We start from the raw sequence: 12,316 nt of genomic DNA on the forward strand, positions 1-12,316 counted from the left end.
CAAAATTGCATAGAAATCATACATGTATAATGCGATAATATATTGAAGTATTCTCAAGAAAATCAGTGGAAGAGCATAAAAAAAATTATGATTTTAACAGTTTCTTTTCTGAGCTACACATACGATCTCTGCTACACATACACACATACGCGCGCGCACGCACACTTTTACAAAAACATATAAATGTGATGAATATTCATCGAAACTAACAATTTTTTGTGAATTCTAACAAATACTACTCAAGTATCGATCCAAATGAATGTCTAGCGATAGTTGCTGAATGAAAAAAAACTTCATTCTCCGGAATTATTTTTTACGCTTTTCCACTAATTTTCTTAAGAATACTTTAATATATTATCGCATTATACATATATGATTTTTATGCACTTTTGGATACCAGTATGTCTCAAAACATCTCTGTTTAAACTGGAATCACTAAAATTATGTTTCTTTTAGTGAAAGAGAATAATTTCGATTAATTTTATCAAAATTTGAAGGGGGTCGAAATCCGGCCAAATGGACCCTCCTTATATAAAAATCGAGTGACAGTTTACGAAAAATATGTTTTATTGCAAAAATTTTCTCTTTATGCTTTTTTAAATTAAGATTTTTTTGTTTCATCAATTAACTGATTAGAGGGAATAATGTCCTTGAAAAATATAGAATTTTGACATTTTTTAAAAATATATACTTTTTTTTTTAAGAACATTACACAACAATAAATACTTTACTAGTAACTGCATTGAATAAGCTCATATATATCATTTTGTTCCCATAAGCTCACATTGATAATAATATCTACAGCATGTTTCTATAAACTTGCGACTTTTAGATTGGTTTTCAGTATATTTTAGTTAATAATCTTATTAATTTTATTAAACTGAAATATTCTCATCTTTCCAATATTTTTGTTTTAGAAAATAATTCTTATTTCTATTTTCCTAAATAATGTTCAGACAAATGCTGTTCGCTTAAGAAAATAGCATTTGAAGACAAATAAACGAATGAAAGCCATTTGACCAGTCAAAAGCTATTTTCCTAAAATAACCATTTGCATATAATGTACATATTATTGTTCATATAAATAATTGATATATTATTTAAAGATTTGAAAAGATCTGTATGTACCATTTGAGTGACGTAGGCAGTAGGTACAGATTTAACTTCTAGATCTGGTAATTCTAAATGCCTGTAAGAACCCCAGGTCTGATTAGAACGCAAAACATTAATAGTCATGTCTTTCTCCAATTGCTGTATATAAAAAGGATTTTGTAAAGAAAATTTAGGAGCTTTTTGATCTTGAATAAGTACACTTCTGACAATTTCCCCGCCTGATTCTTTTCTCAAACAGTTAACGAGGCCTAACAAACCACAATCAAAGTCTCCCTGTCCAACAATTATAATTCTACTGTCTTTATCTAGTTGAGTCTCATCATTCACGAGTAACTTTAATTCTTCTAGCCAATTAAAGTTGTCATTATTTACATAAACGACAGTCCTTTTCTTTATCTGAACTTTTTTCTTCAGAAGCACAATCACTTCAGTCTTAGTTCGCTTTTCAAGAATAACATCTAATTCATATTGCCGTATGTACTTGTCGTAGTTAATTATGTTGCTCTTTTCGCGCGTCAATAGATAACCGCCTTCTTTTATGAATGGCAAAAGTCTTTCTAACGAGTTTTGTTGCTTCGTCAAGAGATTAAATCCGACAGCTATTAAGGCTTTATTATTTATAGATGGTTTGTTTACGTCTGCGATTGCAACATTTTGTGGCAATTTTACAGGATTAAAACGATTTGATATTGTTACTAAAGTAATATTTGCTTGTATTTGCGGCATATTATTAAAAGTTTCACTCAATAATAAACATGATAATTTTTCCAATGTTACATTATCGACATCTTCTACTAGTTCAATGGCTGTTACTTTAATGGTCTGATGATCTTCCAACACAAGTTGCGCCGATATTTGAATCGCTTCACTCAAAGAAATTTTCGCGTGATCATAATGAGCTACAAATGTGTGTTTCTCGATAACGGGATCTTGTATTATTTTTGGGCGAGAAATTGCGGTAGCGCTAACGCCTTGAATCTCTATTCCATCAGATATAATCGCATTTATTTTTCTGTATATCCGTACTAATAATTCTGTAATGAAACACAACTGAAATAGCAATCTCTCAAAAAAATTCTTTTACATAATATTAACGATAATGCAATAAAATATAAGAATTTGCTTTTAATATATTGTATATTCAATTTTAAATTATTAAATTTTTAATTTTAAAATTTTATTTGTCATATTGTATATTAAATAATTAAATTTTTAATTCATAAAAAACATACGTTTATACTTTTTTGTCACCATTTCCCACAGCTTTGACATGTGAAGAGCAAGATGAATTACCAATTTTTCAATTCTAGTAGGTACATATAAATCCCTAGTGTCGTATCCAAGTATATACAATTGTAACATAGAATCCATATATGTTACCCAATTATTTATCCAAGAGATATGTCCTTTGCTGCCTGAAATAGATGCACTTAATAATCCACGGAACCAGCCGCTATATTGGTAGCCACGTAATTTCAAGTCTTTGTAGATATCTCGAGCAGTCATGTGTTCTTCTTCGTCGTCATACTTTGGCAATAGATCTGTGGGAATCATTTCTTGTTCTGGATTCGATACAGTATGCACTGTACCGATTACGACAACACTATCTCCTTTAATAATTTCGTATTTTCCGCTATCTGTGATGTTTTTATATTCGATATTACACATCTAGTTACGAGATTATAACTTTAGCATTACTATTGTAAAATAACTTAATAACTTTGTGAATACCTTGTATCGTAATTGTCAATTTTATAACATTATTCGATAAGTAAGTAGCATGAATAAACATTATATCTTGAAATATTATTGGCATAGTTGTGTATATTTTTCCTTCCATCATGCCTATGGTTTCCCAAACAAACGCGAGATATCCAGTTGCAGGTAATAAAATTTTTCCTTTGACTACGTGCCCGACCATATTCTCATAACTTTCGTCGTTGAGACTGATTTCAATGTGTCTTTCTCCAGATTGCATATGACTCTGTGATTGAAAGGTTGGGACAAACCAATCTTCAGAATGATCCCATCTATATCCCGACATTAAAAGCTTGTTTGTGTATACATACATATGTGCTTGTCGCTTGTCCATATTTATTTGTTTATATTTAGTTTTTCATTTATGTCAGCAAAATGTAAAAAGATTAATTATGACACTATGTACTTTACCTGATAGATGGAGATATCATAGAAGTTCCTCGACTAAGTGGAAATTCTACTGCCGGATATAAATTAGCGATCTTTGGTTGTAAGCCACAATTGTAGAGTTTTCCAATCCCTCGCAAAGTTACATCGATATTTTGTTCAGTCCGTTCAGTCAATACAATGTTCGTCACTTTTGGATGTAAGGATTCCTGCAAGATATGCTGCAGAACGCTATCCGGTGAAATTTCGATAGTCACTGCGTTGTTTGGAATTAAATTTGTTGCTTGTTCAAATAGTATGGTATTTAAAATACTATATGTGTGATAATATGCTGAAGATAATGTCGCTGCCTCCTTCGACCATTCGATGTAAGGTACGGAGGTACTGATCCATCTTAGACTTCGTTTTTTTGGCTGTGTTATTACTTGATTCAAGTCAAATAAAAGATGATTTTTTATGGATGCGAGATAATGACTGTGATATGATATATCACAGAAGATTTCTTCCACATTAATGTTGTTAATCTGACAAAACAAAGTTAATTACAGTAAAGAAGTATAAAACAAATTAAATCTTAGAGTTCAAATTTCAGAACAAAAAAGTAAAGTAAGGAGCTCAATTTGATTAAAAATTAAATTAAAAACAGTACCTGTAATTGTTTGGTGAAGTTTTTTACAGATTCTGCAGGCCCACATACAATGTTGCTGTTTTGACTATTGTGGCATACTATTTCTATATCCGTTAGACATATATTTTTTAGGCGTTTGTAATCAAGGTTCACAACTGCCATAGAACTGTGAGTCTCATTTTTTTCGACACAGGCTACGCCAATAAAGTACGCCGATAAAATAGTTTGTTCAAGAGTAAGACATTTATCCGCATATGCACAACCTAATTCATCAGCAGATGGCTAATCATGTAATCTGCAGTAATTTCTAAAGATATTATAAGATCTACTATGCCGATCTATAAAGTTATACAGAGTTAGTTTTATTATTATATCATTGAAAAAATGATAATTTGTGTGTGTGTGGGTGCGTTGTTAATATACATATAAAATATATATTCATATAAAGAACCATGTCCAGTTTGGCTTCTGAGTGAAGAATTATTATTGATAATATATGACTACAAAAGTCATATATTAATCGATAAGGAGTTTTTATTCACACAGCATACAAAAATCCTACAAATATCTTTCAAGGATATTAATAATAAAAATCAATAAAATGTCTATTTTATGTTCCTGAAATATATATAATGGATTTCTGTAGTTAATCCAAATATAAAAATAAATAGACGTGGTTTAACCCCTGACTTGTCTAAAAAATAATGTCCAGAAACGTCCTCTGAACGTCGAATAAACGTAAATTTTAAATAAATAATAATAATACAAAAAAGACGTTATTATTTAACTTTAAATTCACACCTTATGGATGTAAATTCCAAATAATAAAATGACGACAGACTTTGTCAATCGAGCTATTCCATCTGCTAAAAATTTAGGTAAAAAATTTCTTTTTAAACTAAAATTGTAACTTAAATGTCTACTTTCATTAGCAATGTGATTGTGTCTTTTTGAAAATCTAAAGTATGTGTATGCATATACGTATATGCATACACATATACACCCACATAGGCACACATAGGCACGCAAGAGATTCATTATAAATATTTGTACTATAATTAATATACATCGAATATAACATTAACAGTGTAATATATATTTTATGAATGTTTCTAAAGCTTATAAACTTTAAAACACATGGTCTTTCTGAATATGAAATAGACATAAATCCGATATTGTGTAATGTCTGGGCACGAAATAAAAATTTAAATTGTCCAATTAAAGTGTAGATGTAAACAAATCCAACAAGACCAATAGTACATGATCATAATAATAAACTTTAGACAGTCCTAGCAAGAGATTCATTTTACAATATTGTACCCATAAAACTTTTTATTCCTTCCTAGATACAATTCTCTCTACAATTCTAAAAATATTTCGATGTTTTTCATCAGGGACCTTTTCATAAAAACTTGGGCATATTTCTTTATATATTCATAATATTTAAAATATTTCACCTGAATAGCAACAATGCTGATAAATGCATGTAAAGCATTTTTGCATTCTTCTTCGTCTTGCTTTGTTAAAATGTTCATGATATTAACATTATATAACTTTAAAATATCGTCGCACTTTTTTATATCATTTGCAAAGACGTGAAATTTTAATAAATCTTGACCTGATAAAATTTTAATTTAGAAATTATATCATGTTATTATTTCAATGTACTATCATACGTGAAACGTAAAATATTTATTATTTATACCCATTCCTGGCCATTGCGCGTCTAAAGCAGAGAATATAAACCAAATAGGTCTTTTTACATTCTCATAATTTTGAATGTCTTTTATTGAACTTTGTTGCAAAGTGCCTTGCTTCAGTATAATATATCCTCTCCATGGATGACCATCTATATTGTCCGCATAAATATCGTGTAATAAACGAATATATTCGGCATCTATAGAATGATTAGCGACCTATGAGAAAAATAATTTTCTTAAATTTTTTGCAAGTAATATAATACTTTTTAATTATTAAAAATATTATTGCTTGAAATACCTACTAACATCATTCAAAAACGAATTTACTGATTCTTTTGTGCGTCCAGATAATATCACGAGTCTTGACAGGCCGTCGTTTGGTGCTGCATTATTAATTTTCTGTTTGGTATTATATTTTAGTAACATATGAACATTGGATCCTTCGAAACCGAAAGAATTAATGCTTACGTAACAATTTTAAAGTGGCGTTGCCTCTGTAACCACTTGAATGCTTCCATTTACCAGGGCGTCTATATCATTTCGTGGTGATGTATAGTTGATGTTTGGTGGAATAAGACCAGTTTCGAATGCTATTATTATCTTAAAAAATCATTGGTATTAATTAGATACATAACAATAAGTATTTTTGTATTAATGTATCTGCTTAAAAATTTATTTATTTATTTATTTAATTAATGGACATGACAAAGATCCTGTCAATCTCTTAATATAGAAAAGAGCAATAGTAATCAACAAACGTAGACGGTGAAGAAACAAATTAATAAGATTACTTTAAAATTTAAGTATTTTAATAAGAGTATTTTTAGTTTCATATATACGCGAAAGAACCTCCCACTAATCGTACGAGAAATCTATTCCAGTCAATTGAGCTAAATGTTTATATATTGTTTAAAAACTTCTTGATCAAAAATCTTAATGGACGCGAGGTGGAAAAATGGACAGTTTTCGAGATACACAGTGTCAAATTTCAATAAAAGCGCTTTATTCGGGAATTTTATAATTTGAATATATCCCTGTATAAAGAATGCTGTCATGCGCTTTTCACCTATTTGACCCTCTATAATTCAATGATAGTACTCGAGGGTAGGAGGTAGGACCATTATATATGATTCCTTGACCTTCTGACCCTCTTAGAACTCAAAATATATAATCGTTTAAAAAATGTATTTTTGCATCGATTTCAACTAGAAGATTATTTTAGGTCACCGTGATCCCTCTTGGGATTAAAATCGGCGAGAGTCATTCGCAATCGATGCAAATTCGAAGTCTGGAAATTAACTTCCAGTTTGATCTCTAGAGAAGGAATGAGAAAACTAAGAGTATAGAAGGTCCGGAGTACTATCATAAAATTGTAGAGGGTCAAATAGGTGAAAAGCGCACAACAGCACTCTTCATACAGAAATATGTTTAAATATGTTCAATGATAATTTTCTCAAATAAGGCACTATTATGAAACTGTCCATTTTTTGACTTAGGTCCATTGAGACTTTTGATCAGGACGCTATAAACTACATCATATTAAAAATTTAGCTCATTTGACCGGGATAGTTTTTCTGTATAATTAGTGCAAGGTTCTTTACTGTATATTACTTTTTTTATTATAAAAATATTCTAATAGTTATATTTGCTTTTTCTACCTTAGCTATTTGAGCGAAACCACTGGCTGATTTACCGTGACCAAGATTAGATTTTATGGAACCGATCAACAGCGGAGTTTTTCTATTTTTACACAAAACTTTATGAATAGCATTTATTTCTTCAGGATCGCCAGCTCTGGTAGCCGTACCATGGGCTTCAAAATAATCTAGAGAGGACGGTAATACTCCGCATTCTTCGTAATATTCTGTCAATAACATACTCTGGGTATGCATTGATGAAAATGTTATTCCTTTTTTCTTGTATCCATCGCTGTTCAATTTAATGTGCTTAATAGTGGCGTAAATTCTTTTAGCGTTTTTTGCCTTTTGAAGATACAGCACCGACACGGTTTCGCTACGCGAATAACCGCTAGCAGCAGTATCAAATGGTTTGCAGTAACCATCCGATGACAGAGGTCCTAAAAAAATCATATAGTAGTACGTATATACAGGGTGCTTGATGAGTCATACTCTTTAAAGAATGAATTTATAAAGTCAAAAGAAGTAAAAAATAAAGACTGACAAATTTGCCTTCTATTAACAATTACAATTAAATAAAGATAGATAAACGGACATTCTGGTACAGAATCTGATGAGATATTATTTAATTTTAGTAAACATATCTAGACGGAAGTATTGCAGACTTATGATGGGATTTAAACATAGGTTTTTAGTTCCAATTATTGCATCGTCGCATTGACCCGACATAATATGATGATAACCAAAAGCCATAGCATGAAGACTAGAGCTGCATGCTGAATCGACAGTATAAGATGAGCCTTTCAAATCCAGAAAACGTGAAAGCATATTTGCCTGTATAGATTTGCTACATCCAACAATACCTAGACCGTCTACCTAATTATAAGTAACAATTCACATGTATAAACAATGAATTTAATAATTCTTTATTTTAACTATTTTTTCCTATATTTATTAATTAACAAGTTTTCTCTACCTGAGGATTTTCATACATAAATTTCTTTTGCGATTCAATAAAACACGTTCCTATGATCACGGCAGTATTTTTTCCTCGCAATTGTTTTGGATTGATTCCCGCATCGATAATTGCCTCATGAATATGCTCTAATAGCATTCTCGTCATAGAATCGAGCGTGTGTGCTTGCTCGAAAGATAAATTGAAAAAATCAGCATCTGAATTTTTCCACATTACGAATTGTTCCCATGCGTTCTGGTAAATCTGGATGCTCTGTCAACAAATTATAAAATTTTATAATAGTTATCATATTTACGTAATAATAAACTTCTAATATACAGTCTGTATAGTAATAGCGTGACGGGGTAAATTTCTGTTTGAGAACCATTATAGCGAAGACCTTCGAGAAAGCAGATAGAGAGACTGTTTTCTTATGATGTGTCATATAAAAGGCCCTGGTCTTTGTCAATTTTTGCTCGAGAATGACGTATTTAACGCTTACGCTTACGAACCAAAAATTTCGCTTGAAGCGGCTGCTAAATATATATAAAAATTCAAAAGCGTTTGTAAACAAGTATATGAAACAACAAATACCTTTTGCCTAATGATTTGCTGGTGTTAGAAATCGTTTTCTTTCGATTGTTCGAGTATTTTGATCTTTAAAACGTTACATGCACTGCAACGCGTGGCGCTAGAGCCTCTAGGTAAAAGCGCGGTTCTGCTCATGTAATGGCGTGCGTATGTGACGACGACAATAAAAATATACGCTCTTAAATTAAACTGTTATACGTGTTATCTACCATCCGACACGTTACAGCTAGGTCGCAGTAAATCACGGAAAACATCAAAGGAATTGGATGAACGGATATAACAGTTATTTTCTAAAGTGGTTTTAAAGCAAGAATCAAGATTGGATTCTTCAAGAGGACAATGATCCAAAACATCGAAGCCGCTTATGCTGTCAATCGAAAGAAGAAAATAACATCAAAACATTAAACTAACCATCACAATCACTAAATGCAAATCTTATTTAAAATGTTTGGGAAATAATGAAGATATACCTACGTAAAAAAATTGTACACAATGAAACAATTATCTCTACAAATTCGTTCGATATGGCGATCTTTACCTCGAGAAAATGCTTTAAAATTAATAGAAAATATGCTTCCAAGAAGTCAGGCAATAATTGACAACGATGATGTTTGGATGACATATTAACAATAGCGTCGTAGTATTGAATGAGTAGTTTATATGTAACTTTTTTTTATTTGTTTATAATAAATGGCTTAGAAGTTATGTTAGTCACGCTCTTACTAGACACACTTAATGGGTCACATATTTAAGTATAAAAAGTATAAGTATATTAATATTCCGCGGATGCGTATTTTTTATATTTTTATGCGTAGTGTATATTCTTTCGGAAAACATACATTACTTATGTAATTATTAAAGAAAAAAACGTATATTTTAAATTAAAACCAATCGTTACTAAATGTAAAACTCTAAATTGTAATTACCTTCTTTCCATCGGCCGTGATCCATTCTAAGAAGATTAACTTTGTTGAATAGATTTTCTCGTAACTGAGTTATATTATTTGAATCTGGAAATCTACCAGCGATACCTAAAATAACGATTTCCTCACCAGAATCCAAACTAGTGCACGGTCTGCAAGTTTCTTCCACCATGATGTCAATTATTTTCGTATATGTTAGTCCGAAATAACAGTATATGGATTATAAATATGTTATTTTATTTATAATAATGTCAAAATTATATTTGCGATATAGCTTCTACTGTAGATAAAGAGTAAAAGAATATAGACAATTGAGTGACTAAACCGTTACTTATATACATATTTTACTTATTAAGTATTAAAATTTTTGCGACTGTATAATTACTGTAATCATTGACGTAAATCGTTGTACTTATATTTTGTTTGTAAAATTTTCTAATTCTAATCATTTCCAGGTAAAATATTTGAATCGTAACACAAAATATTGTTGTATATAAGTACGTGCAATACTCGATAATATTTGAAATAATTGTATTTAAAATTGCATATTAATATTAAAAAAGAAAGATATTAAAAGTATATATTATGTAAAATAAATAGTATCATTTATATTGTTAATACGTACTATTGTAAGACTGCAGAATTATATTTTTATTAATAACATTAAATTACTTATTATTTAATTAAAAAAGCTTTATTTAAATAATAAATTTTATCAAGATGCGATTTTTTTATATAGAAACTTATCTTCCTTTTATTACAATTTTCTTATAAAAAAATTAATCAACATAACCAAATAAATAAAATTAATTAATGATATTAACATTATATATATTTTTTTACTATTTTTTTATTAGGCTCTTAATTTTTTTCTTAATAATATATTTACACCGTTTATACATTTCGATTATATCTTGAGTAAAACGAAACGTGAATAGGTGGATTTATAATAAAGAGAATTATTTAGTTAAATTATTTAGGTAAAAAACGTGAAAAAAAAAATAAGAAAGAAAATTAAATTAGCATTTTAATATCCGGATCTTCCTCTATATAATTATTTAACCTTTTTTGTATTTTAATTAATCGGATTACTTATAATGATAAGCTTTTCATATTTTGATTAAACGAATTGCGCGTCATGTTGGATGAAATAAACTGACAATGAATCAAAATGTAAAAAAAAGGGAGGGTAATTCTGAATTAACAGTAGCGACATTGTTGCAGTAAGAGAAAACTGTCATTTTGCACTCTTTCTTTATTTCATATTTTGTTCTCATGATTCAAAAAGTTAACCGGCTCAACGATTTAAAATCAGCTGTCGAGTCGATACTTTATCATTTGCAATTTTTACGTGTATTGTATTAAACATTACGCAAAAAAAATTAAAGTGCCACCTTTTTTCAGTATTGCAACTTCCTTAAAAATAATCAGAATAAGATCAAGAAAAAAGCATTTCAAAGCTTGAAATTTCTACTTTTAAAATCTTTAAATAAATTTCAATTCTTTTTATTTGTTACAAAATTATATTGTAAAAAAGCTACGTCCGTCGATTGAACAAATTTTACAAAAGTTCGTCCAATTATACCGAATAAAAAAAATCTTAGCACAATTTTATTAATTGGGTGTTAAAAAGCAGAGTTTTAGCTTTAATTTCTTCTTTTAACGATTAGTCTATGATTTTTTTTTCGTCGCGATATTCATTATTAAAGCACAATTGAGTTAATGACTTTAAAACGCTTATAACTAGTGAAAAAATGGTCGTACAATAATCATGTGTGTAGAATGAGTGTTTAGTTAAGTATGTGTACATCATACATATATTATATATTATAGTTTTATTCAAATTAAAATTTCAACATGGTTTTTTTCGTCAACTTAATTATTTATGTAATTAAAGTTTTTTTATTTCAATTCAATTAATTAATAATTTTATTTATATGAAATATTTATTTTATCATCTGTACATATATTTTAATGTTTTCACAAAATAACTCGAAATTGATAATAATATTAATATTTTGCTTGAACGTGTTTTTCCATTCCTTAACTTACAAAAGTCATATCGTTGCATCATCAAATTTTCTAAATAGAAAAAAATTATGTTGAAATATCTTTTTACATTGTACAGTATAATGTGAACTGAAAGACAGTCAAATATATTAATATCACATATTACGTATTTATTTTATCATTTACGTAATATTTTCAAGATCGAAAAAAGCGAAAAGCTGCTCTACATATGAGGTATAATTGTATTTTTTAGAATTTTTTAGTTGCTACTAAAAAATTCTAAATTTATTTATTTACCCGCCTATGTGTGTAAAGTTTCAAGATTCAAAATCAGAAATTTTGCACTGACGTTGCGGAAATAACACGTGCGCAGCCGAGTACTCTTGAACTAAAATGATAATGTACGAAATTCGAATTGCAAATGTCATAGCATGTGCGTTGTAGCCGAGTCAATTATTATTTTAATTTTATTCTATATACATATACACGCTAGAATTCGGACAAATTTCGATTTGAAGTTCTCGCTATATTATAATTCCGCCCGATGCGCTACGTGGCACTAATGTAGCCATATACAAGGTGTCTCATTTTAATTCCTCCAGTGAAATATCTTG

At 29.5% G+C, this 12,316-nt stretch overlaps 1 protein-coding gene across 1 annotated transcript in view; it reads right to left on the reverse strand.

Annotated features, from left to right (window-relative positions):
* The window catches only part of LOC140673729 (fatty acid synthase-like), a 15,995-nt gene extending 6,018 nt beyond the window's left edge, over positions 1–9,977 (reverse strand). Inside the window, 14 exon segments of the mRNA XM_072906840.1 lie at positions 1,129–2,147; positions 2,346–2,750; positions 2,845–3,143; positions 3,283–3,782; positions 3,908–4,164; positions 4,167–4,224; positions 5,344–5,504; positions 5,592–5,802; positions 5,893–6,186; positions 7,245–7,668; positions 7,873–8,099; positions 8,200–8,397; positions 8,399–8,451; positions 9,696–9,977. Of these exon segments, the coding sequence (XP_072762941.1) occupies positions 1,129–2,147; positions 2,346–2,750; positions 2,845–3,143; positions 3,283–3,782; positions 3,908–4,164; positions 4,167–4,224; positions 5,344–5,504; positions 5,592–5,802; positions 5,893–6,186; positions 7,245–7,668; positions 7,873–8,099; positions 8,200–8,397; positions 8,399–8,451; positions 9,696–9,864 (4,275 nt within the window). The 5' untranslated portion in view covers positions 9,865–9,977.
* Between the last annotated feature and the right edge of the window lie 2,339 nt (positions 9,978–12,316).

The sequence above is a fragment of the Anoplolepis gracilipes genome, chromosome 15, assembly GCF_047496725.1.
Source record: "Anoplolepis gracilipes chromosome 15, ASM4749672v1, whole genome shotgun sequence".
Taxonomy (NCBI): Eukaryota; Metazoa; Arthropoda; class Insecta; order Hymenoptera; family Formicidae; genus Anoplolepis; species Anoplolepis gracilipes.